This window comes from Neovison vison, chromosome 1 (genome assembly GCF_020171115.1).
Source record: "Neovison vison isolate M4711 chromosome 1, ASM_NN_V1, whole genome shotgun sequence".
In the NCBI taxonomy this organism is placed as follows: Eukaryota; Metazoa; Chordata; class Mammalia; order Carnivora; family Mustelidae; genus Neogale; species Neogale vison.
In genome coordinates this window covers 10,205,782-10,232,582 of record NC_058091.1, presented here as the reverse complement: position 1 = coordinate 10,232,582, position 26,801 = coordinate 10,205,782, and the positions used below count along the sequence as shown (strand labels likewise).

Sequence of the window (26,801 nt, the reverse complement as noted above, 5' to 3'; positions counted from 1 at the left end):
TAAAATAAATTGAGTCTCTTAACTATAAATGAGACTGAGCTCTTGAGGGCCAGAACTGAATCTTGTTTAGACTCTATCCCCGTGTCTACAGCAGAGCCTCATGCATGATAGATGTTCAGCAAAGATTGAGCTGGACAACAAAAGATAGTGCAACCTTCATGCCAGTTCAGAAGTTTCAGGTGGTTTCAGAGCACAGAACAACCGAAGAACAAAATATGTTGTGTCCTTAAATTAGGAGATCTTTCCATATTAATAAATATTGTTTCAGTTTGACCATGATAGGTCATTTGCGTGATGTAGGCTGTCTCTCTTAAGATGTGGTGTGCATTTTGACCCTGCACCAGATGACAGCTACCAGTTCTGCTCCCCATCCTTCCCAGATGTAGTTCTGTAACTACAGACCTGACATCAGGCTGAGCTGGAGTCCTCCCACTTGGAGCCTGGCTTAAATGAGCTGCCAAGAGGCCATTTCCCCACCCCCACCTCCACCACCACCTTACCATAAGCAGGCTCTTTATATCTTGAGAATATTTAAATGGAAATAAGTAAAAATTTTGAAAAGTTTTTAATGCTGCTAGCTGGTTTCATGGCAATATTTACATCACAATTAGTTTTGAAATATTTTAAATTATTTTGAATATCTTAATTGACCTAACTTCTTAATTTTCAAGAACAGATGAACAAGTTAGCTCAAAAATGGAAACCACCAAGATGATTGTTAAGGAGTTGGAAGCAGGATTGAAGATTTTTGTTTGTTTATTTCTCAAACCACAGAAACCATTTGGTTCCTCTCTCTGTTGCATTCTCAGTTTTAATAGGACAGTAAATTTTGCACATTCTGAAATGTTTCCATGGGTTATGTTGGTTATCAGAAAGTATTCTCTTACTTGACCTTTCTAACTACCTTGTATATGAAGGTGTTTTTACCATTGGTGACCACAGCAAAGAAAAAATGGTGTTGCCTTTCAGGGCAAGGCTGTTACCAAAAAGAGAAAATGTTTCACTTTCCATACGTATTGCTGTGTAAGTCTAGTAGATCAACATATAAAGCATTAGTGATCATCTTCCCCCACCCCCAGATGCAGTTAGTTCAGCCTCTGCTCTTAATTGAGGACCGCTTTTTTTATAATCTGTGACAGACGAAAATAAAGTCAAACATGAGGTCATATACAAGAGAGAGTATCTAGGAAGCGGTTTGTAATTTTCTCGCCCTCAGAGCTCTGCCTCTGGGCTGGATTGTGGACCCAGCCAAAACTAGGCTAGTGAAGGAAAGAACAGCATAAGGCTTGTATCAAGGTTATCGTTCCATTCCTCTCAAGTCTGCGATCTAGAGATCTGCTCACCAAAAAACTGGGAAAACAAGTATCACCTACAAAAATAGTTGATCACATTCCCTGAGGAATCATCAGTCTAAAATTTTAGAATATCAAAGATGCATAGTTTTGTCATTTTGCTGTATGCAATTATTTTTTTGAATTACCAGTTAATGCTTGCTTTTAATAGTTAACCCCCATTTGTAAGTTGGCTCATTCTTCTTCACTGAAAGTATTTGAGGACATCTGGATCTTGGGTAAACTCCACATTGTGTATTACATGCAGTTCTTTATAATAACATGTTTTCTCCTGTGCCTTATGGGTCTGTACCTCCGGGAAAGACCATTATCTGCCTAGTTTCCCAAGCCAGAAAGTTAGCAGGCATCGTTGATGCCATTTTCTCTCCCATTTGCCCCCCAGTAGTCATCATGTTCCATGAACTCTACCCTGCAATGTGTGCCATGCCCTCCCTCTTCCTAGGTCGCTCCCCACCCCAGGCTAGGTTGGTGCCTTCAGCAGCCTCCTGTCTCAGCTGGGTTCCCTTCCAGTCCCCTTTCCCTGAGTCCAGAACGGTCTTTCTAGGCAGCTGGTTAGATTATAGGATTCCCTATAGCCCAGGAACCCCCCACCCCCACCCCTTTGCCTGGGAGGGAGGCCACACTGAGGTGTTTGGTTACGAGGCTCTTTCTTACCCCATGCCAGCCTCCCTTTCTGGCCTCGCTCTCATCACCCCGCTGCCTCTCATCTCCAGCCAACCAAACCTCTTTTAGGATCTTTATATAAACTCTTCTCTGTTATTTTTGCCACTCACACCTTGACCCCAACCCCACCCTGCATGCCCCCCACCCCCGCCCATCTTTACTGATCCTTCAGGCCTCCATAGCCTGGCGCCTAGTAGGATTTTTAGTCCATATTTGCTACATGAACAAATGAACGAAGCATTACCTGTCACAGTGGCACCCCACAGCCAGGCACCCCCCCGTGAGCCTGGCTGTGCTCAGGACCCATGGCCAGGATTATCAGCGGAACCTTCCCTCACCAGAGATCTGTGGTGGTAAGGACCCATGGCCTTGTTCAGTCTCCTACCTGCAGTGCTCGTGCAGTATATGCTTTTTCTCATTTTAATCTTCAGGGAGTTTGGAACCCAAAAACCTGGGTGTAGGTGCAGGCTTTACCACTAATTAGTTTTGTGACCTTGGACAATTAATTAAACCTCTGCTTCCTCCATATGTAAGGTGAGAATCAGTGTCCTTTGGATTTGTTGCATGTATCAAATGCAACCTTGTATCTGAAGGTTATAAACTGGGAAGCCCGGGGCGCCTGGGTGGCTCAGTCGGTTGAGCAACTGACTTGATTTTGGCTCAAGTCATAATCTCAGGGTTGTGAGGTCAGGCTTCATGCTCAGCGTGGAGCCCGTTTAAGATTCTCTCTCTCTCTCTCTCTACCTCGCCCCTCCCTCCCTCCCTAAGGCGGAGGGGAAAGAAAGAGAAAAATGAAAAATAAAGAATATCAATTGCAAAGCCCTGTGCAAATACTAATAATAAACATAAGCATCGGGCACAGGTGATTCGGAGGGGAACGTGAGTTGTGAAAGCCTTAAAAAGCAGTTTCTTTGCTTCTTCCAGCACCTAGTAACACACATAAAATTGTCTTTGCTCTCTGCACCAAAGTGGACTTTCGCAGCTAACACTCAAAAGATTGTGTAAGGAAAGGCCAGATATATTGCCCCAATCTACCATTTGGGTAATCAGTCTGATTCTTCCCCTGACTCTCCTTTGCCCGTTGATAGATGATGTCAGTAGCCGAGAGGGTTCTGTGGGGGTGGATGGGGAGAACTTAGATGCTGGGCTATAGGATGCTGCAGTGGCCAAGAAGGAAGAGGGACGGATTCTGCCAGTTAACCTTACCGCACAGCTGGGAGAGCACTGGGGGGCCTGGGTGACAGCCTTGAACGGGTCATTAGTTCTGTCTTCCTCAAAGCAGTTCATGTTGTGAAGAGAAGGAGGCAGGCAAATAAACACTGGAGATATTAAAATATAACAAGAATATTCTTTAAAATCTATTTTTCTCTCCAAGTGGGAAGGTGACACCTATTTGGGATGAGAAATCGCTTTGTCTTTACAGTCGGGAGATGCTCTACTAAGGTGGTACAGCGTGTGACCATTATTTCACACATGTGGGGAGACATCTTCTATTGAACTGGCTTGAAGAAACAGGGCAGTTCTGTGAATTTTTAACAGATGCCAACGTGAAAACAAATTGTCCATGTGCCAAAGGAAAAATGTGTTTTGCTTTCCAGTGGCTTGTAGAACCTTGGGTGTTTTGCTGGTGCCCTCATGGGGCCGGAGCTCACTGCTGGCTGAAGAGGATAAAGAAATCCCATTTTTGTGTAATTGGTCCTGTGCTCTCTTGCTTTCCCCTGCGTTAGCCTGGGTGCTCTCACTCTGCCTTTGCTGTTTTTTTTTTCATGGGGAGGATGAACTGTGATTTGGACTTTGTGTTTGACTCCATGTTTTCCAGCAGGATTTAAAATCTCTTATTACTGTTGAAGAATTTGTCCTGCTGCCTGAAGAGGACAGGAATGTCAGTGGGAGGCTTAGCCCCATGTCAAAATGCCGCCCAATTTAATAGCCTGAAATTTCCCACTTTTGCTTGACTATGAATTTGTTTCTAAATCGGTTTTATATACCCCTCGACTTAGGGATGCATTTCCATTAGATGACCCTGGAACCCCTCAGTGACTGTTCTGGAGTTCTGACAAACTGCCATTGCCTGCTTGGATTCGGGGAGCTCTCCACTCTATTTTCCCCTATCTCATCTCCCCCAAATACGCCTTCTGGCCGCTTTACTTTTTATCCTAAATATAATTTCATTCTATTTTTGAAGTCCTTCTAAAGATATCTCTGTTTTGTCCCAATGAAGTTTTTCCTCCTTCCTACATCATAAAAAATAGTCTGTTCACTTCATCTCTTATATGGAAAATGTGGTTTGTTTATAATGGTTGTGGAAATCAGTTTCTTTTAATTTTTTTAATATGCTAAGTTTAGATAGTAACACTGAATCTTCCCTACAAAACAGATTTCTTTTTTCCAAATAAGAGAATTCTTTAACTTTTTTAAAACCAGGAAAAATATCCACTTAATAAACCACAAATATTACAGTGCTGAAGGAGATACTCGAAAGGTCCTAAAAACTCTCTTAATCTAATAATAATAAAAAGAAAGATTTTAGAAATGCTACTTCTTAATTAGATCAATTTTCTAAGATGACATTGAGGGGGTTTTTTTGTTTGTTTTTTTGTTTTGTGAAAGGAAAAAAAAATGTCTCGCTGGCTTAGTCTCTAATATTGGGTCTTTATTTTAGACATCCGTAGCATTTTTCCTAGACTTAACATCACCTGCATTGCCATGAAATAAGAGTAGATTGTCTTGGAATTTTCCATTGATACTAACAAAAATATCTGTAGAAAAATGACGCTAAAGGAAGCAGTCCTAAACGTGCACACTGAGTGATCCCCGTAAGATTCCGGCAACCCACCCGCCATTCCTATCTTTAGCAATTGATGGGGTACATAGCATATCACATTCAAAAAATTATCAAATAGTAATTAAGTATCTAAATTAACAGAGTATGCCTTTAGAATAAACATTAGGGCAAGTTTTTAGCATCTTAGTAGATGGTGGAAACAAGCCTGGCTAGGATCAGGCTTTTCTCTCGCGAGCTCCAGAGCTCCATGACAAGGCCCCAGCCAGAGAGCAAGCTCTCCTTCCTGTGGCTCAAGGTCTTGAGTGGTCTTCCTTATAAGCAGAAAGAAAATCTTCTTCAACCACCTGCCCGCGTGTGCACACACACACACCAATGGGCTGATTCGTCCATTGCATAAATGTTCATCACGCTAGTCTTTGGTCAGTGGTGCTTGTAATCCAGTGGTCAATAAAGGTCAAGATCCTTGCTCTTTACCCCCAGAGTCAATTCAGGCCCTTGACAGGAGTCTTGATACTTCTCTCTTTCTGTCTCTCTCTGTCTCTCTCATTTCAGTGGGCAAACTCTGGGGAATCTGCCAGATCAGGAAGGATGTGCGCAGAGTCCTGTGCCACTCAGAGCTAATCAGTATTGTAGCTGTTGGTTGAGTGGCCTAAAACTGACAAGCCTAGCTTTTCAGAGCCCAATAACATGGCAGGCCAATTGTATCTGGAACTAGCTCTCTGGAAAAGGGCAGTGCTTTCTGGATAGTCAACCGGCTGAGGCAAGCTGGCAGCCAGCAGTAACTGGCTCTGACGGAGGAGGCGTAGAGCAGGCAGGCCCAGCAGGAGGACACCGAGCGTGCGCTACATGGGAAAGGGCATCAGGCTGTTTGCCAGGAGGCTCACAGGGCATGGCATTTGTCACCTTGGCCAATTCACCACAGTCCAGGGACTTGCAGCACTTTCTGGCTTCACTGCGACGGATGGTTTGTAGGGGAGCCTGGCACAGGGAAGCTAGTTTAGAAACTTGGGAGTCACACAGACAGGAAATAAATGGTGGGTTGTCTTAAAAATAATATGAACAGTAACAGCTCTCCCTTCCGGAGCTTCTGCTCTGTGTGCAGGCCCTGAGCTGCACGGTGCCCAAAACATTTCCTCCTTTCATCTCCGGATGGAGAACTCGCTTGCACGCACATGTTGCAGGAAAGGAAGGGGGCTCCAATGTTAACTAACTGGCTTGAAGTCCCCTGACTGCCAGTGGTGAAGCCACAGGTTGTCTTGGCAGTGACAGTGGAGATGGACCAAGTGGAGGCATTTGGCCGAGAGTATGCCTTTAGAATAAAGGAGGGAGAATCCGCGTGCTTTCTGCTGGGGGGGTCTTCGCTGTCAACCGTGCCTTCCTCGGAAAGCCGTCTCCCTTTCCCTGGAAACGGTTCCTCAAGAGTGCTGTGAACTGAGGAACCAGGCCACCACGTTGACGAAGGTCTTTTTGTAAGGTGAAAGTAAACAGGGCTCCGGATGAAGATATTGTCTTAGTCATTAAAAACGAGTATCTGGTTCCAGCTCTGCGCCCAGGCCCTCGCATGGGGTGAGGAGGCAGATGTGGAGAGAACGTGAGCTGCAGCGCTCACGGTTTGGGGCAGCAACAGGCCCATCGCCCCAGAATGGTGGCAGTGTGGTGCCTGCTCCATCTCAGCTCACACACCTGGTGCCCTCTGAGCATACTAAAGTGCCCACTTTTCTGAAAGGCAAAGGAGGGCCGTGGTAGAAAGCAGGAGTGGGGGCCGGGAGGGACCGGAGTCCGCGGGCTGCACGAAGGCGCCTGGCCTGGCGGGCACACTGGGAAAACCGCACACTCACCAGAGGACACAGCCTAGCACTTTGTTTTCAAGCCGTGCCTCCCATTAGTGAGTTTTTAATTGAAAAAAAATTTTTAATAGAGTGCATTTCACATAATAAGGGCGGAAATTGTTCTGTGAGGCAGCACGTATGCAAAGCCGAGTGTAATAAGGTAGGCCCACAGACACACTGCGTCGGTTCCTTCACTGCAGGTTGTGGTTGACGGTGTCTTAATACTGCGTGAGCCTCCACGTCTTCATTGGTTTTGAAGTTTGAATGAGCTCATAGAGAACAAAGTATTAGCACGTAGTACATGTTCCGTGAATGTCCGCTGTCCCTGACGGCGGCACGCTGCCTGGCACATGAGAGGTCGTCAGTAAATACTTACTAAGCGAAGGAGCATGCCAAGACCTGCTGGTCTAAAGCCACCTGGAGCCCACGGGGAGAGAAAAGGGTCTGAGGGGTCAGAACCTAGAGGGACACCATGATGGAGCTGGAGAAATAGGTCAGGCCAGATTTAGAAAGACTCATGTGCTGGCCTGATGAGTTTGGGCTTCATTCTGTTAAGAACTCAAGAGTCAGGGACTCGTTCTGGAACAAACACGATCGACAAATCCCTGGAGAGATGAGGAAGGACGGGATTCAGGGCAAGTGAGTGAGGGCGCAGGCCTTGCACACGAGTGCACGGTGTCCCTCTGCTGAGAGGGAAACGCAGGAGGACGGGGCGCAGACATGGGTGCTGGTGGCGAAGGGGCAGGACCTCATGGGAGCAGGTGCAGCCCTGGCCATGTACTGGCCGCTCGCTGTGCTTAGGAACTGCGCAGGGGAGGACTTCGAGAAAGGGGGAAAATGTTTAACCAGGGGAAGAACTGGCCAGGTGGAGGTGCTCCGGTGCCCCTAGGATTCAGCCGAACGTGAAACTGTAGCTTCTGAGAACGTACACTGTGCCATCTGCTTTGCTGGTCGGGCCTCAGTTGGCCCCCAGTCTGAATTGGGTCCCCCCTCCCACCCTCATGGCACCCAAACTTCTGTTTTCTCCTGATCATGTACCCAGTCACGTGTCTGCGTGTCTGTCTCCCGCCAGCACGTGAGCCCCACGAGGGCAGAGCCTGTCCCCTCCTCGTGGGCACCCCCTCGCCTCACACACTGCCTGCCCTCGGCTTCAGTGGCTTCGCAAGCTCCCTTGGTCATCGCTCCCTGCTGGAAGGTTCTGTTTGCGCCCCAACTCAATTTTAAGGCCTTCCAAGACAAGGATCATATGTTGTGCTTCCCAGTGATCTCTCGTCCTCGCCACTTCCCGTGAGTGTCAGAGTGGCCCTGGAGCCCGCCGGCGGATGTGCGTGAGGCTGCTGTGCGTGATGGTGCTGAGCTCCCCGCGCCATCGAGCTCGGCACTGTTCAAGCTGGTTTTCAGCTTAGAGAAGCATTTCTGCATATGCTTTCCTTATTTGACTCTCAGAACGATCTTGTAAGGGAGGAAGGAAGTGCTGATACACGCAAGAGAGCCCGGGGGTCCCCAGGGTGGGTTGCAGAGGCGACTCCTGACCCACGTCTCCTGATTCCAAACGGATGCGAGAGTTTCCTGTTAGCCTGCATTACCTTTTCTCTGCGAGTATAGCTTTCCCTCCATCTCTCTGCCTCTCCTTCCCTGCCCCCTCTTTTCCTTTAAATACTTTTTTTTTTTTTAAGATTTTATTTATTTATTTATTTCACAGACAGAGATCACAAGTAGGCAGAGAGGCAGGCAGAGAGAGAGAGAGGGAAGCAGGCTCCCCACTGAGCAGAGAGCCCGATGTGGGGCTCAATCCCAGGACTCTGGGATCATGACCCGAGCCGAAGACAGCCTCTCAACTGGCTGAGCCACCCAGGCTCCCCATCATTTAGTATTTTTGCCAAAGTCTGAATTTCCCCACGTTAGATACTTACTTGGGGCATACAATTTCCTAATATATCCAGTCATAAAATATACTTTTATAATATATAGGAAATGAATTTTATACTTTCTAAATTTCCCTTACTAGAAAGTTTGGTTTTCTAAATTCAGATGGCTCATAACCAGCGAAACTTCACACCTTTTTTAAAAAGCAGCTTTATTCTCTCAGCTGTCAGTTTTTCTATTCACAAACTATGTCGCAAGCTGTCGTTTTATAATAACTTTCTAGAAGAAGCAAAATACAATCAAATAAATATGTCACCATAAATAGGTAGAAAATTCTTGGTTGAAATTTGGTTTTTGGAAACATTTTAACATTTCTTTCATTCAAAACAAAGGTTAAAATCAAAACAAAGCAAGAAATATCCCAAATAAATAAATATACATGGGAAGTCACAGACTTGACTGGATTTTTCCTAGGGGAAAAAATGCTGAAGGCAGAAGCGAGAACTAGAGCTAGAAGTGTCCCTTCAAGTACTCTGCTTCCTCTTCCTCCTCCCCATTGAACAGGCGGTGGAACTGAAGCCAGGCAGGTTCGGTTCACTGCTGTATCGTGCACAGCAGACACGGGAGCCCAGGACCAACAGCCTGGCTCAGTGCTCTTGCCGCCACACGAGCTGCCTCTCTTGCTTTTCTTTCGTGAACGTGTAATAATAGTACCAGCTAATAATTCTTGGAGGCCCGCTCTTCCGGGTACCCACTGTAGTATCTCATTTAATCCCTACAGCAGCTCTGTGAAATAGATGCAGTTGTCCTTGTTTTACAGATGAGGTTGCAAATAATAGACATGCAGAGTTTCTATCTTCAGAACGCAAAGTAGAAATTCTTGCCTTTTAGCCAAATTTTGTCTTCAAATTTTTCAACAGTTTGTTTAGACTGTGGGACTATTCAATAACCTTTTGAGAATACAGTTCTGTCTGTCATGCAAGCCTTTTCCGATAGGATTACAGCTGGCATTTAACTGCGATTATGTATTACAGATCACTCTGCCTACCTCCTCACTGGTCTCCTGCAAGTCCTTTCTTCATGCCTCAGGTTCTAACAGAATTGGCTTTCAGGAATGCAAGTCGGATCATAGCGATTTCCTGCTAAGACAGCCTGTGGTCCATGCTACCGTTGATCTCAGTGAAGGACCACATTCCCCCCGGATTATAGATACCAGAGCTTCTGTGGGCCGTGTCACTGTGGCATAGTAGGAGCCGTATCTGTAAGATGAAATACTTCATAGTCAGGACATAGAGTAACTAACAGAAAGGTGGGCAAATGATATAAATGGTTCTAGAAAAGAAACAAAAAATAGCTGCTAAGCAAAATGTTCCCCTTTACTCATGATAAGAGAAACACAGAATCAAATACAAATTATAGAACATCTCCAAAAAGATACATTACAAACCATTGCCCTTGGAACGGGAAACTCCATGGAAAGAGAGAGGGGTACAGTAGCCTCCCCCTCCCCCACTCCGGCTCCCCTTTGTGGTTTTACTTTCCCAGTCTCCATAGTCGTCCATATTTCAGAAGCAGATGATCCTCCTGACGTAATGTCAGACGGTCATTAGTAGCCTAATGCTATGTCACAACCCCTACGTCATACCCCTCCCACCCTCGTCTCCTCATACGGGCATTTTCTCATTTCACATTATCCCAGAAGGAAGAAGGGTGAGTACAGTATAGGATGTCGAGAGAGAGAGAGAGAGATGGCATTCTTATAGACTTTATTATAATATTTAGTAGTAATTGTTCTATTCTATATTAGTTATTGCTATTAATCTCTTACTGTGTCCAATTTACGAATTAAATTTGATCAGAGGTACGTATGCATAGGAAAAATCTTAGGACAGGTAGGATTCTGTACTCTCTGCAGCTTCAGGCATCCACTGGGGGGGCTTGGAATGTCTCCCACCCACCCCCGGCAGGTAAAGGGAGACACCTGTGTGTATATGTTCCTGAACTTTTGTATCATACTTTGAATGTGTAGACAGTTACGCAAGTACTAGAGTAACATGGATTTCAGGCATTTAAATAAAAAACAAATGTATCAAAACTAGCTTGCTCATTCTAGCGAGAGGGGACATCTGAGTAGGTGGGCTATTCAGTTGAAAGAGGTTGATGGCACTTCATACAGCAGGGAAGTGGCATCCAGTCCCTTTCCTATGTCACATTTCAGACCACCAGACCCTCCCAATGTTATTCCAGTCGATCTTAGCACAACCTCATCTTCATTTTAAGATGTGGAAACCGAGGCTCAGATGAATTAGGATTTGCCTGGGGTCACACAGCTGGGCCGATCCGGACACACCATGATGTGTTTCTTCACGTACCTGTCTCCCCACACAGCTGCTGAGCTGGTGACGCAGACAAGACCGTCATCAGGACCTCGCGTTCCCAGTAGACCGCCAGTAGGTGACTTTAGCTCAGAAGGGAGTCAGGCGAGTGACATCACCCTTCTCCTTTCATTGTCTTGGGAAAAACATGGGAAGAGATGAGCCTCACCAAAACACAAAATAAGATTTCAGGGAGCTTTTGTAAGTGGTGCCGTTGCTGAAGCAATACACAGAAAAACAGCTGTATAACTTTAGTTTCTGTGGATTCCATACCCCACCGAACCTTGTCTTTGAGTTGTGGAGTTTGATGCTGTGACATATTCCATTTGAATTTGCTTTAACATTCTACCTCTTGGAATCTTTGCACACACTTGATTTTCTGCAGAATGCCAGTGATAAGTGAAATCGTTCAAGTGGGACATGGCGTATATATTTTTAAGGACTGAGTAAATAGTAGGAAATAAAGAAATAACTTGCCCAGATGAGTTCTTAGAACTCATTTGTATAAACCTCAAGCCTATTAAGTATCCCAGAGGCAGCAAAAACCCAAGGATGTACTGTATTATCAGAGGTTCTGAATCCTTCAACATGGAGACTTTCATGGTTGAAATGAAATTGAACAACCAAAAAAACTGACCTGTGTTACTTTCTTTAATGAAGAAGACAGCCGTCACTCTTTAAAAGAAAGAAAGACAAACCCACACAATCTGTATGGAATTGAAACACATTTTTTATTAAACAGGATTCTATATGAAACTCTTGAGAATTTCATAGTAAAGCTTAGATAAATATTTCATGAAACATCTTAAGATGCAATCATTTATAGTAATTTTAGTGCTCTGATTTCTGTTTGTTTTCAGATTTGAAAAAGCAAACATTTTCTATGATGATTTATATCTGGGAGCTGCCAATTGAGCCCAATTCATAAGACTTATCTTTATAAATAAATGGAATAGGATAATAAGGAACAACTCTACTTATATTTTATCTCTAACTCTTTTGACAGAAGCAATGTTAAAAGATCACTTTTTTCCCCTAACCGAAATATAAACCATGGCCTTTATAAATGTCCGACCTCCTTTATCCCCCTAAGTTGAAGTTGACTTCAGATCTTAGTATCATCTCCCCTCTGGCTGCCTCAGGAGACTCTCTTTGGCCACTACTGCTCTAGGTTCTCTGGAATAATGAAGCCTCCCCCCACTCCCGCAACCTTCTGTGGCAACTAGAACCTCCGCCTGACGTTTGAGAACTCACCAGCCCAATCTCCCCGCTCCTGGGAGTTGTCGTTCAAACTGCCCACCCTTGGTATGCTAGGTTGATGGTATTTGCTTTTTCTTAGAGACAGGTCTGGATTTGGGGTACGCTGCCTACATGAGTCTTTTCACGGCTCATTCTCCGTACTCGCTTCTCTTTGCCTAAACTGTTGATGACCTGGGGGTGCCTTGACGTGATGGTCCTGCATCATTTAAAGATATATTTTCTTTATCCATTTGGACAGCAGCCCCCAAGCACCTACTTGATTGTGCTGTGGCCTGCAGAGTGCACAAGGAAGTTAGTATTCATTCAATAAATAGTGACCTACCACGCGCCAGGCACCCCACTGCCACATTAGGACGCAGCGGTGGGACAGGCATGATTCTTGCCCTCGCGGAACTGAGGCTTTCATGGGGAGAGGAAGGCTGAGTGAGTCCCAGATACAGTAAAATGACGGCAGGTTATGAGAAGCACTTTGAAGAAATGCAAGTGAGAAAGGGCCAGGGCGCTACCGCCACAGGGCAGGGAGCCCGGGAAGGGGCCTTGGAGATGAGAAGAAATCAGCAGGTGGAAGCGCATTCCCAGGAAGGGGGAGCAGGAGGGAGTTCTGCTTTTTGATGTGACCTGCAAGGAGCCACAGGACATGGGGCGGAGTGAGGACGGCAACACCTGACCACGGAGGAGACCACGGGCCGTGGTCAGAGGTCGGTCTCTGGTTCCCAGACTCTCTGGGAAGCCTTGAGGGGTTTCATGCAGGAAAGATAGGCTCTCGTTTCCTGTTTTATTCCTGAAAGACGATTCTGGCAGCTTTGTGAAAGCAAAGCGAAAGGAGCAAAGTAGGGGGTGGGTGATGGTTGAGGCGGAGAGAACCGGGTAGAACGTGGGGTGCGGGGAAAGGAAGATGGTGGCCGGCCGGGCTTCTGCAGGAGTGGAATCGGCAGAGGAGCAGCCCGAGACATTCCAGAAGCACCAGCAACAGGATGGGCACACACCTGGGAAACAAGGGTGGGGAGGAGGGAATCACAGGAGTCGTCTGGGTGAGTGCTGGTGCCATTGGCAGAGACAGGGGACCCCAGGCACGGTCGCTTGCAGGAGGAAGTCCGAGTTCTGTTTTGGAATAGCAGAGTGTGCTCCAAACCCGTCCCTTGTTCACAGTGTCCCCGTAAGGAGCCGTATGAGCTACGGTTCACAAGTGTGAGGCACTCTAGGAGTCAAGGTGAATGATCATTGTTCAGGAGATCTGGGGGCCGAACAGTTCCGAGCAGGGGAGAGCCGGGTACTGGCATGACCTTGAGCAGAGGGGTGGAAAGAGGTGGCCGGAGACACGCATCCCAGAAATCGGGCTCTGAGGGGGCAAACCACGCGTCCGGCCCAGCAGGAGTGGAAGGCTGGCAGTGTGAGGGCTTCCTGGGTGTTACTGTTGCTTTCTGTAGGGGCTTCGTCTCCAAGAGAGGTTAAGCTTGCCTGCCTCCTCTCTCTTCTCTCTTTTCCCTAGTTCAAGCCCATGATCCACTGGGTTTCCGGGAACTGCACTGGGCCTTCAGACTTAGGACTAGGGGAGTCCCAGGGGACCCCCCCTAGATCCCCCACTTTGGCGTTGAGACACCTTTAGAAGCTTCTTCGGGGGAGTCTCGCAGCGCCGGGCTTCTCCCCACTCACCCTCCACACAATTTCCTGTCCATTTTGTCACCTGCTCTTACGTATTTCCATTTATTTCCCACCTAGGTTTTATGGCAGGCACACAAAGAAACCCCCAGATGTCTCAGTATGGACCTCAACAGACAGGACCACCCATGTCGCCTCATCCTTCTCCTGGAGGCCAGATGCATCCCGGAATCAGTAGCTTTCAGCAGAGTAACTCAAGTGGGACTTACGGTCCACAGATGAGCCAGTATGGACCACAAGGTAAATGACGCTTCTCAAAGCCGCATCACAGTAGGCTGTAGAAGGTTTGTGAGTATGTTAGTCCTTCACGATTTTCATATCACAGACACCTTTCCAGATCCCATTATTTGTTACCCGGCAGATCTGTGCAGCTGAAGCAAACCCACCGCCCTTGTTGCGCGCAGTGACGGGGAGAGTGACTATAGAGAGTGATCATTAGGCGTTCGCGCATCAGACACCGTGGGGACCGCCGTTTGACATAGAGAGAAGGAAGTCCATTTCTGTGGTGTAGTTCGAAATGCTTGTTGAGAAATAGACACAGACCTTGTCCTTGAAATGTTTCTGTCTTAACACTTGGGTTTCATTATGTTGAATTCTGATCGTGTCCCCTGTCTCTCCGTAACTGCCTCTGGAACAGTGCACCCCACACTCCAAAGGGTGCTGTCTCGTGACATCCGCTCCCACCCGGTCTGTCTCCAGAGTTCTGTGTCCGGGAAAGAGCGGCTCTCATTTTCTCAGTCAGTACCAGTCTTACTCTGCGAAGACAGAGCCAAGCCTGACATGGACAGTCTTTCAACAAAGGAAGATAATGGGGCACCTGGCTGGCCTCGTGGAACATGCGACTCTTGACCTAGGGGCTGTGAGTTCGAGCCCCAGGTTGGTTGTAGAGATGACTTAAAAATAAAATCTTTAAGGTAATGACAAAAGAAAGGATGCTAAGGCAAGAGGCGAAAAATAATGGAACCATTCCCAAAATGCACTGTTTACATTCTGCCTTCCTGGAAGTTGATGTATGTTTTGTCATGTACATGTAGGCTCCTCTTATCAAGGTTTTTAACCTATACATTTTTTTCTAAGGCACTTTTGGCAGTAAGGCATTTGAATTTCGCACCTTCTTTATGTTTTGTTTATTTAAATTAGACATTAATGGATAATTTAGAGAGCATGAGATAATCTGGCAGGATTCCCAGAGTTTCCTCAAAAATATCAGGAATGTTCCAAGTGAAGATGATGAATGCCCACTAGGAAATTGTAGTAAACCAACAGCCAAGTCAGGTCTCCTCCTGTTAAATACAGTCATCTTCTTTTTTGAAGACCTTTGTGTGTGTGTGTGTGCGTGCGCGTGTGCGCGCGCGTGCGCAGCAAGCCACTGAGCTCTGTCGAGGGTCTCGAGTGTCAGGGTCCGTGAGCGTCTCCAGCCATGAGCCAGCGCTGCACAAGGCGAGATGCTCCCCTGAGAAGGCCTTGCCACCTTCTTGGCTTCTCCCGGTGTTCCTCAGGAAAGCCTTTCTTTCTATTTGTGGTGCTTCACGGTTTGAAAACGGAGTGACCGATGTGTCTGTGTTGTTCTTGAAGATTTCTTTCTGAAAGATCTCCAGCATCTTCCATATTCCCACATCACATAGTTTCCTTGCCTCGAGTTGCTTCATTATCTTACATCCCAACTCTTTCTGTGAGGAACGACTCTGTTAGAACCCCCAAAACAAGACTTAGTGCTTGGCCCTTTCCCCCCTTTGTCCGTATGTGGAGTGAAGGTAAACTTTGTGTTTTGCTTGATTCCCTTTCCACCACGTCATCAGTGGCTTCCCGTGATACCAATTTCAGGAAACCCTCGGAATTCAGGTCCCACCTGACAGTAGTCCGCCTGGTCCCTGGCAGCCCCAGGAGACTGTAACGTGGAGAGACGTTTGTCCCTGTGCTGAGGCAGGTCAGTGAGGCACTCAGGTGTAAGGCCACCTCTCTGCCATGGGACCCATCCAGCGGGGGGTGTCTTCAAAACTGGGTTCCTTTGACCCTCGTGAAAAGGAGAAAACTTTGGTGAAAGTTAGAAAAGCAGCTTGTACATTGTGATACACACACAAAATGGGGACTTGAGCTCAGAATGTAACTGGAGACAAGGTCAGAGGCTGTTGTTCTCAGAACTGGGAGTGGCTAAAGGTCTGGGACTTAACCGCTAAAACTGACAAGGGCTTTGTGTAATCTTCAAAATTGGTCTGTCTTCTCTTAAATAATTCACTCTCACAACCTCATCCTCTGCTGTTCTCAGAATAAGGGAAGATAGAACCTTGACTATCTGATGAGTCTTTTGTGAACAGTTAAGAAAGCGCTTACGCTCCCGGAGTTAATAGCAGGAAAGGCCATTTCTATAGAATGGATTTCTTCTCCAAATAAAACCCTCAGTTTTCCGGAATAATTGAACATTAGGATTCATAATTTAAGAGCACTGAACCTGTGAGGGTTCTCATCCAAACTGCTGTATGTCCTTGGAAAAGTACTTACTCTTCGGGAATTACTTTTCCTCTAGAAAATGAGAAAATTCGATCATGTTACTTTGGAATTTGCTTCCAGTTCAGATGTCCTGCGGTCTAAATCTTGCTTCCAACTCCACAGCCTTTGATATCAACGCAACCGGCTGGATCCACTCGTAACATTTTGGTCTTATAGTCAGGAAGGGATTTCTTTTAAGGCAGAAACACTGAGTTTAGGTTGATACTTGAAACCACTTAGAATAAGGATAATTTGCATACTTAACACTTTTTCACTTGGAGAACTTGAGTGCCTGCATTTCTGTCCTATCTGCCGTCTCTCCTTCCCCCCAGTGATCTCTCGCTCACAGCCACTGCGACGTGCGAGTCCTCCTGGGGTCCTTGACGGGCTTCCAGTGCTGTGTGCTTAAAATCAGCGTCCTGGTACTCTGTGTTCAACTCAGAATTGTCCGCCTTTCCTCCTTGTCTTCTCCTCCAGTAAACACTAAATCACAGGAAACAAATGCTTGTAACATACTGTTCAGTTCCACAAATGGCCTTACTTTTGAATTTCTCTTTGTTGATTCTTTTAAACATGACACAAATGAAGTATCTTTTTCTTTCTCCTCTTAATTAATTATTCAAATTGGTAGTAAAACATTCAGCTTACAATTCTGTGTTACATGTGTTAACGTCTCTGAAAAGAGCACTTGTGTGTGACCCACAGAGCCCATTAGTCCCATCTTCCATTTCTGTACCGAGCTAGATGACTTTCTTCTGGGTTCATTTTGTTTTTAAGAGGTCTCAGAGGAAGATATCTTACAGTCTTTCTTTCAACCTTTTTACTGTCAGGAATGGCTTCTCCAAAATTGTTTTTAGTACTAACAGTCAACATTTATTACTGTGTCCTGGGTCCTGTTTTGAGGCATTTCGTTTTGTTTTGTTATAGATTTTATTTATTTACTTATTTGAGAGAGAGAGAGAACGAGCGAGCAGGGGGAGGAGCAGAGGGAGAATCCCAAGCCAACTACCCTGAACACGAAGCCCAACATGGAGCTTGACCTCTCAACCCCAAGATCATGACCTGAGCTGAAATCAAGAGTCAGACATTCAACTGACTGAGCCACCCAGGCGCCCCTGGAGCGTTTTCCATGGACTAACTCATTTAATGCCCACGACAGGCTCTGTGCTACGTACTGTTACTGTGGCACATGGCGGATGAAGAAATTGACGCCTATAGTAGGCAAACAGCTTCACCAGCACACGCAGTGGTCATGCCAGGATTCAAATTCAGGCTGACTTGCCCATTTTCTTAATTAATGGGAAGCTGTCACGTTATCCCTATTTTGCAAATGAGCAGGTGAGTAGGTTACGTAATTGACCCACAGTCCCACAGCTAGTAAGTGTGAGAACCAGGGTTCAAACCAAAGGAGACCTCGGAGACCGCTCACATAGTCCCATGCCTCCGACATAACCCCTCCTGGCCAGTTCATTCAGTGAGCCACTGGGGAGACACAAGCTACTTGCCTTCGAGGAACAAGGAACGTTTTGGGAGTATAGGCTTAGAAATACATCAAAGGTACTAGAGATGAAGAAAAAAGTTTCTATGAAGTTAAGGAAATTTTTAGAAATGTATATTAATACTGTAAATTCTGAATTATTAAATATGCGAGTGGAATGAATCCAATCTAAATGTGTGAAAATGTTTAATTGCGGTATATTTTATGAAATAGTGCTTTTCTACCTTCAAGCAAGTACATATAGTAACTATCCCTATAAAGGGTTTGCAAGTAGGGTGATTGAGACTTGCTTTAAGAAATAGAAAGGAGTTATAGAATTGACATGTTAATTATTAATGAATTTGGGGGAAAGAGCTGAAACAAATTTCACCTTTATAGCCTTTATATTTCTTTCTCTTTTTTTAAAAAAGATTTTATTTATCTATTTGACACACAAAGATCAAAAGTAGACAGAGAGGCAGGAAGAGAGAGGGGGAAGCAGGCTCCCTGCTGAGCAGAGAGCCCAACGGGGGGCTCATCCCCGGGACCCCGAGACCATGACCTGAGCCAAAGGCAGAGACCCAACCCACTGAGCCACCCAGGTGCCCCAGCCTTTATATTTCTTAAGAACAAAGACCGCCTTGTATTGTGTTCTCTAGAACAGTGTCTCTCAAAATGACGATAAATATTTTTTGCATATTTGTCACTAATTGCAGAAAATCGGCATCTAGCCTTAATATTGCTATAAATAAGCAATATTACCTTGGGCAACTAAATAATTCTGAGCTTCGAGTCTCCTTAGTTCTCACTCACTTGCACAAAAGTGTCTGGGCTGCCATGTACGGCTGCACAGGTTTATACTGATGCAGCCCTGGGTTTATGCCTTAGTTTGTATAGTGTGTATCTTAGGAAGCAGGGAGCTTTTAAGTAGGTGAGTCTGAAGAGACTTTTATTTCTTTTCTTTTTTAAGAGTTAATTATTTATTTTAGAGAAAGAGTGTGCATATACCCATGTGTGCATACAGAAGTAGGGAGTGGGAGAGAATCTCTAGCAGGTGCACCACTGAGTGCAGAGCCCACCAAGGGCTCAATCCCAGGACCCTGGAATCATGACCTGAGCTGAGACCAAGAGTTGGACACTTAATCAACTGAGCCATGCAGGCCCTCTGAGACTTTTTTCTAAGTTACTTGGTAAAAAGGTATTTTTATCAGAGCTTAAAGGTTTTTTGTTTGTTTGTTTTCTAAAAATATTCCTCTTCCTTCACTAAAATGTGTTTCTCAGTGCCTTTGGAAGAACTCCAGATCCTACCTAGTTGAAATGTACAGTTCTGAAAGTGAATCAGACAATGTTACAACTGTTTCAATTGAAGAGGAACAACACATAAATGTCACTCATTGGCAGCCCCCTAGTCACTTGAGGGTACCTTATAGGCCCATGACATCCTTGGTGTCACCGTGACCCAGAATTTCAGTCTCTACTGTTGTAAGTCCTGAATCTCAGTCTTATTATTGAATTAAGCTAAATTCAGCCTCTCTTTGACGGAGGGGAGATGTGTCTGCCCTGTGGATCCGTGTTTTCCTGGCCAGTGCTGCAGACCGACCACATCCTGTTCTTTGACTTTCCAAAGGCCGCTTTCTGGGCAGCTCACTCCCTGTTCGGTTAACTCATTTTATTTCCGCTTGAAACCGATTGTGATACACATGACAGATGTACAGCCTTCTACTACCGTATTACCGTAGCCTTATTTTATGGCTAAGTCAGCAGTACTAGGCAGGTGTCAGTTCGATATTCTATATTGTTTTGTTGTTAAGGAAATATTCCAAATCTCTATCTCACTAATACTGGGGAAAAGACAGAAATTGAAGTAGGTCATTTTACAGCAAAAGATTGTTAATGCAGTCTTCTTTTTATGCTCAGATTTAGTTTCCACGTTGTAAGATTTAAGCATTAATTTTTCTTAACAGACTAATAACCATCACAATTTTATCAAAACCCAGGGATTTAGGAAGGAGTGAAAAAAATTTAAACCACAAAACAACTTAAAATTTAAAAAAGGAAGAAAAAACACCATAAAGCAGCTTTAATTTTGACCAGTGCAAAACTCTTTTTCCTTGCTAATTAAAACCAGCAGCGCTCAAGAGTGCTGCCATTCACCCCCTCGCTGAGGAAGCACATCCTCGTGACATCATCCCGTGGGCTATTCCTCCACGGAAGTTCTTGGTCACAAGCTGGACAGACTGTAGGAATACAGGATGTGGACATTCAGCTTTTCTTTTTTTTTTTTTTTTTTTTAAAGATTTTATTTATTTATTTGACAGAGAGAGATCACAAGCAGGCAGAGAGAGAGGAGGAAGCAGGCTCCCTGCTGAGCAGAGAGCCCGAAGCGGGCCTCGATCCCAGGACCCTGAGATCATGACCTGAGCCGAAGGCAGCGGCTCAACCCACTGAGCCACCCAGGCGCCCACATTCAGCTTTTCTTGACATCTCAGCAAGGTGCCTTTTGCTAGGGCTCATAGCTTGGCCATTTTTTCAAATGTTTGAAAAGAAATGGCCTTACTGAATGACAAGCCACAAAAGGGTGAGGGTCCCTCAGCCCTCGGGGGAAGCAGGTCAGAGCTCTCCCTCCAGGCGGCGCTGTCCCCACGCAGGCACGCCCAGGGCATGGCCACTCTGGAGCCCAGGGAGGACAGGAGCTCCAGCAACGGGTGACCACGGTGACTCTGAGATGCTTTTGTTTTTTACCATAGAGATTTTATTACTGTTTTATACTAAATTTTGCTATTGACTTGAGATAATACGTTTTTACATTTTTTAATGTTTGTGCTACTTCTACTCAGTCTGAGAAATAAATTCGAAAATTTGTGCATGATGAAAGTAAAATTCGACATATGTGCAAGATAGGAAAAGATCATTTCACTGATAAAAAGTCACTGATTCCGGAACAGTTTCTCTCTATTCCTTGAAACGTGCTGTTTATTGACTGTCAGGGCCCAACAATAGTTGCAGTTACTTTTTTTTTCCCCCACAGCAATATGAGATGGATAATCTTATAGTATACCCTTTTTGCAGATGAGGAAACTGAACTCGGGAGTGACAAGTGGCTTTCTGAAGGTCCCACATAGCAGACCATTATACCCCTGCTCCTTGAGGGCCTGTGCTCTCTTCCGCACTCCCTGCCCTGGAGTCGGATGCTGGCTGGCATCTGACGGTGCCCATACGTCCCCTGGGCCTGTCTGATGTCGGGCTCTGTGACAGTTGTTTCTCTGAAGATGCACTTCTTCCTGAGAGGCCATGAACACGCACACAGCTCCCTTCCCTGGGGCGGCTCTCCTCGGTCACCTTGGTGGGATGCCTCCCCTCGCCACTCTGTAGAAATCTCCCTTCGTGTTTCTTGAGGGCACTTACTGGCACCACATGACATGGTCTAGACTTGACTTCTTTGCCTGTCTCATGCCACCAGAATGGCAGCTCTTTGCCTTCATTTGCTGCCGAATCCCTAGCCGTTAGCACACAGTGAGCATGGAGGAGGCCCTCCCTCCAGAGCTCTTTCTGAAAGAGATGAAGATGGAGAGTTCCAGAGGTGCTGCTGCTTTTCCCACCCTACCTTGATGCTTCACAGGGTTGGGGTTGATGACTCCATGCTTAAGATTTATCTTTGGGAGGTGAAACGAAGCATCATGTTTGTCCATTTCTTTCTGTGCGTGTATATTCTCTGCACTGAGCTTGCATTATCGTGTAATTAAACTTTTAAAGCGGTTCGTTTAGGTAACATACGCAAAGAGCTACCAGAAATGAGTCGCTTAAGCCATACTGTAAGGCAGTTGGCCTTTCCCCCTCTATTCCAAGCTTTGGGCATTATGGCTATTTCTCTTACCTTGTGAAGACTTCTTAAAATGCGTGTTGATCTAGGGAAGATGTGGTGCCGTAAATACCAATTCCAAAACCAAATCTCTCCATTCCCACCAATAGAGGATTTAATGTGACTGAAGGTAAGTCATCTTTCATTTTGAACCTGCATTTGTGGTCTTCGTAGCTACTCGATCATTTTCCCTCCAAAGTAGTATCTAATAAAAGAGCTATATTGTGTTATCAGCCTGTGTAGAAAGCTGGAGTTAGAAGGTTTTTGAAATACAACTTTTTTTTTTTTTTTAACACAGAAAGGATCTTACTGAAATATGGTAACCAGCAAATAAACATGTGAAAAATGCTCATTCTTCATTGGGGAAATGAAAATTAAAGTCACAGTGATACCCACTCCACACCTACTGGAATGGCTCTTTTTTTTTTTTTTTTTTTAAATTAACAATACCAAGGATGTAGAGCAGTTAGAACGCATACATTTTTTTTTTTTAAACTCATACATTTTTTGGTAGATTTTCTTAGAAAGTCAAACACACACTTACCCTACAACCTGGCACTCTCATTCCTCGGGTCCTGCCAAGAGAAGTGAAACCTATGTCTACGCAAAGACCTGTGTGCAAATGTTAGCAGCTTTGCTTGTAATTGCCAAAATCGGGGAACAACTCAAATGTCCACAGAATTGAAAACTACTCGGCAACCAAAGGGAAGAAGCCGCTGACGTGTGCAGTAATGTGGATGGATTTCAAAAGCGTGATGCTAAGGGAAAGCAGCCAGACACAAAAGACTACATGCGACATGATTGTGTATGACGGTACTGGGGAGAAGGCAAAGCTGTAGGAAGAGAAATGAGATCAGTGTTTCCCACAGGAGGTCATGAGACTGACCACAAACGGGCAATTTTTTTGTCATGGTAGAACTATCCCATGTTGTGGTGGTTATAGGACCTATAGGATTGTTACTGTATGTAAATTCTATCTCTGTAAACTTGACCTAAAATCCTGATGTAGTAGACAGCTATAAGAAGTGGCAAACATGATTAACTAAACAACAAGGTCAGTGCCTTTTTAGCCCTAATCCACAATTACATTTATCATAATACATAGCTAATTAGTCCGTTTTATTTTTTTCCTGCTCCGGGCAAAGTGTCTGGTCTGCGATTTGGGCACCGTTTTACCCTCCACAGCATGGGGGGAATGATAGGGAGCCTTGCGTGTAGAAGTGATTCTCCAGTTTTTGTCAAACGATGACACTGAGAAGCAAAACTTCTTACGTGAGTGGAAACACCTAATAATTCAATACATGCAGGAGGCTTGGGGTATAGACTGTAACTTGCAAATTAAATATTCCAGAGTCAGGTACATAATTTTTTGTGGTCCTGCTAGAATAATAATGTGACTGGAACAGAGTCCAGCTAGTGCTTGACTATACCTCCTGGTGGGTTGAAATCTGAATTTATCTGGTGACCGATTTCCTGAAATTGGTGTGCCAAGATGAACCCACTTGAAAACTGTGGGCTCTTGGACTTGGCTGCAAGACCCGTCCAGCTGAGGTGGGCTGGCCCAGCATCTGCTGCCTTCATTGTGCTTAACGCTGGATCCATCTGTTTTCTGTCGGCGCTGGTGCCAACAAATTACTAATCTATTAGAGAAACATGGAAATAAGATTGCACTTCTCATTCCTGGCTTTTCCTCTCATATTTTGCTTGGCTTACATGTTTGGTTTTTGTTTATTTGGGGGAGAAAGATATGTTATCGAGAAGGCGGGGGGGGGGCATTAATCACTTTTCACTCCTTCCACACATTTTTTAAAAAGATTATGGGGAAAGATCATCCATTATTCACGATGCTGACAGTATTGTGATCATTGATGATGATGGTGGCCGCTCTTGTGTATGCGGGGCCTCTGTGCTCGGCACTCTGCTAGTCCCTTGGTACCAGGTCCGCATGATCGTGCTTACTTTTACAGATGGCAAAACCGATGGTCAGACAGGTTAAGTAACTTATCCAAGGTCATGCCGCTATTCAGACCCAAATTCTAGAGCCTGCACTTCGTCCATTGCTGCCTCTTAAGCCATTTAAAGCCTTTAGAAAGCATTTTTATCCAGGCATGTGAGTTTAATGAGGAAAAGTCTTTAGCGTTTCAAGGAGAAGAAAAGGGGACTTTGTACTTCTTCTCCCAAACAGAGGCCTCTGTAATTAGAACGGATTCCCTTGACGTGTGCTTTTGAGTGCCAATTCATGGAATCAACCCAACTGATTGAGGAAAATGAGATTGGGAGCACAGCACTCAATGGGCCTTTCTACGCACAAGTGCTTGCCTGCGTGTGTGAGTGTGCGCCTGGGTTGTGTGCTCACACGGACCCCGCCCACCTGCTGTCCGCAGACCAGCTGCGGAATGGAGCAAAGCCTTTGAAACGCAGCCCTTCCTCTTAGCACGCACCATGAATGAGAAGAAAGAAGTAGGGTCCAGGGTAACCGAACATCTCAGTCATTTCTTTCCTTTGTGTTCCTTAAAATACAGCCCCTGCCTGCCAGTTATACCAAAGTGCAAGAGCCCGGGCTGACAGGGTTTCTCTGTTCCAGCCGTAAGCAGAGTTCAACAAAATCAGGAACTTTCTTCTCTAACAAAACTGCATTGTGGGCCCCGTCTGCCAGAACCATGTCCAAACGCTTGTTTTCTAAAACAAGATTCAAGTGTTATTTCATTTCCTTCGAAAGCAAAGGGTACATATGTTTTCACTGAATCTGGTTTCTTACCAAATGAGTCACTTACCAAGTGCTGGGGGAGGGCGGGAGCTAGTAATCGAATAAATATGTGAATTAATTTCATTTGCATTCGAACTGTGAATGAGTTTATTTATTTTTAATAAAAGCAAGAGCCAAAAAAGAGCACTGTGTTCCCTGATGCTATCAGACTGTCTGGAAGCGAGGGCGTGTGAGGTCAGCGAGGATGGAGACAAGTCTTAACTCTGCCCACAGAGAAGCCTTCGGAGGCCTGTGCTCCAAGAAGGCGTAGGAAGAGGCAGGCCAGCAGCCTACCCACCGCGCCGTGTCCCTCACAAGCCGGGGAAGCATAAGGTGCCCTTTCCACCACAATGGTGTGACAGGAAGACAGACGGGGACCTTATGTGTGGTCCTGTGGGGTGGGAGATTCCAAAACAACTGAAGAACTTTTTATAAAGAACTTTGAAATTGATCAACAGTGAATGTTTTACATTTTACTTGGAAACAGTGTCCGTTCGATTATTTCCACAAAGGCAGAGTATTTTCTTAGGAAAAGGCAGTGTAAATTCAAGGAGCTGGCCGTTAAAGACTGACTCATGAGGACCTGAATGGTAGCTGTTCACACCTCTCCTGTTCCTTCTAGTCTCTCTTGTTTTCCTCCCATCTCCAGTTCCTGGAACTACTGGGGCATCACCCTGTTGTCATTCCCCTTTAGGCTTTCCTTCGCCTTCCAGAGGACATTCAGAGTTGAAGAAGTTGCTGGTTGTAACAAGTCCCCTTCTGTGCTGGCGGAGCACTATATTGGTTTGTCCTGAGATTGGTCTGTAGCAGGGGCCAGCACATTGTGACCAATGTTGGCCCACCACCTGTGTTTGTAAATAAAGTTTTTTGGGACACAGGCACTCTCATTTGTGTATGGAGACCATCTGGCCCATATAGCTAAAATATGTACCATCCAGACCTTTACAGCAAGTGCGTCAGCCCATGGTCCCTGTGAATGGTGACCTTCTCGCCATCTGCAATAAATAACACACTCCACGGACACCCAACGAGAAAGCTCACGTGATGCACCCAGGCCCTATTGAAAAGGCCGCAGATCTCTTGTAGGTTTATAGGTGATGCAGTTTCACAGGTGTGGATTAAGGAAACCTCGTTTTACGGTTGCGATGATGTGTCACATAAGTATAGTTTTTCCTTAAGCGTTTGAGAGGCCACCCAGTAGTGTCACGTGCTCGGACTCTGAACCACACACACAAGATTTTACCTGCGTGCGAACCGTACCTTCTCTGCTTAGCAGGCCCATGACCTTGAGACGGGCTCCTTAACATCTTGTGCCTCAGGTCTCTCATCTCCAGAATTAGGATTGTAATAATAGAGGCCTCTTAGGCTTGAAACGAGGATTAAATGAGTTCACACAGAATTTGGAATTGAGCTTAGCACACAGTAAATATTAAGTGTTTGCTTTTATTATTGTTACTCATCAAATCCAATTTCTGCTGGAAAACCTGGAGATACTCCTCTTTATCTTCAGGATAAACCGTACACTTGGAGGCCTGGAACACAAGGCCCTCCTGAACGTGCCCTCTGACCCCAGGGTGCCCGGCACACAGCCACACAGAGCTCATCAGTGGCCTGATGTCTGCTGTCTGGCTGGCTGTAACGTGTGCTGTCCTCTCCTCTGCCTGACTCGCCACCCAGATACCTATTCCCTCCCATTTTCACGTGCTTTGTTTCCCATACATGATGTCCTTTAACCCTAGCAAGAACTCAAGTAGACAGTAATAGAGGGGATTACCTTTGGTTTATGGAGAAGAGGATGAAACCTAGAACGAGGAGAACAAGTTAAGATCTTGGAGACAGTCTGTGCAGAGCCTTCACTCGGCACCAGCTCCCCCAGGTCCCAGGGCCTGCCCACCTACAGGTTCCCGAGGTCACCGCCCAGCAAAGAAACGTTCCCGAACTCCCCTACTGCACTGATCCCTGCCCCCGCCAAGCACACTTATTCTTGCACTTTTTCTTTTTTGCTTTTCTACACTTTCTTGTCTTATCCCTGCTACTCTACACACACACACACACTCTGAGCTTTTTGAGTGCAAGCATTGCATTGTATTTAACTTTATATCCCCTAGAACAGTTACATTATTTTGACAAGGAGATTCTTCCAGAAAGCAGTAAGGATTGATTGGGAAACACTGATCTGTATTCTACAAATGCTTTTTACATTCATTTTATTTCAGTAGTCATTTGTGGGAAGGCAGCATGTTTTATTGGTTAATTACATGGGTCCCAGAATCCTTTTGCTTGAGCTTGACTCCTAGCCTACTAGCTGTTGATTTTCTCCATTTGTAGATGGAATCGTTGTCATTTATATGTATTTCATGTGGTTATTGGAGAAATGAATGTAATCATCAAAGCAAAGCATTTAGCCCCGTGTGTCGTACGTGGTGTGGTTTGGTAGTTAGTA

The 26,801-nt window shown here is 45.4% G+C and overlaps 1 protein-coding gene across 7 annotated transcripts in view; it reads left to right on the top strand.

The window, feature by feature from the left end:
• Positions 1-26,801, top strand: part of ARID1B (AT-rich interaction domain 1B) — a 443,861-nt gene that overhangs the window by 355,738 nt on the left and 61,322 nt on the right. For all 7 annotated transcript variants that reach the window (XM_044243328.1, XM_044243320.1, XM_044243293.1 and 4 more), the window contains one exon: positions 13,850-14,029. In XM_044243328.1, the coding sequence (XP_044099263.1) occupies positions 13,850-14,029 (180 nt within the window). The remainder of the gene's footprint in view (positions 1-13,849; positions 14,030-26,801) is intronic.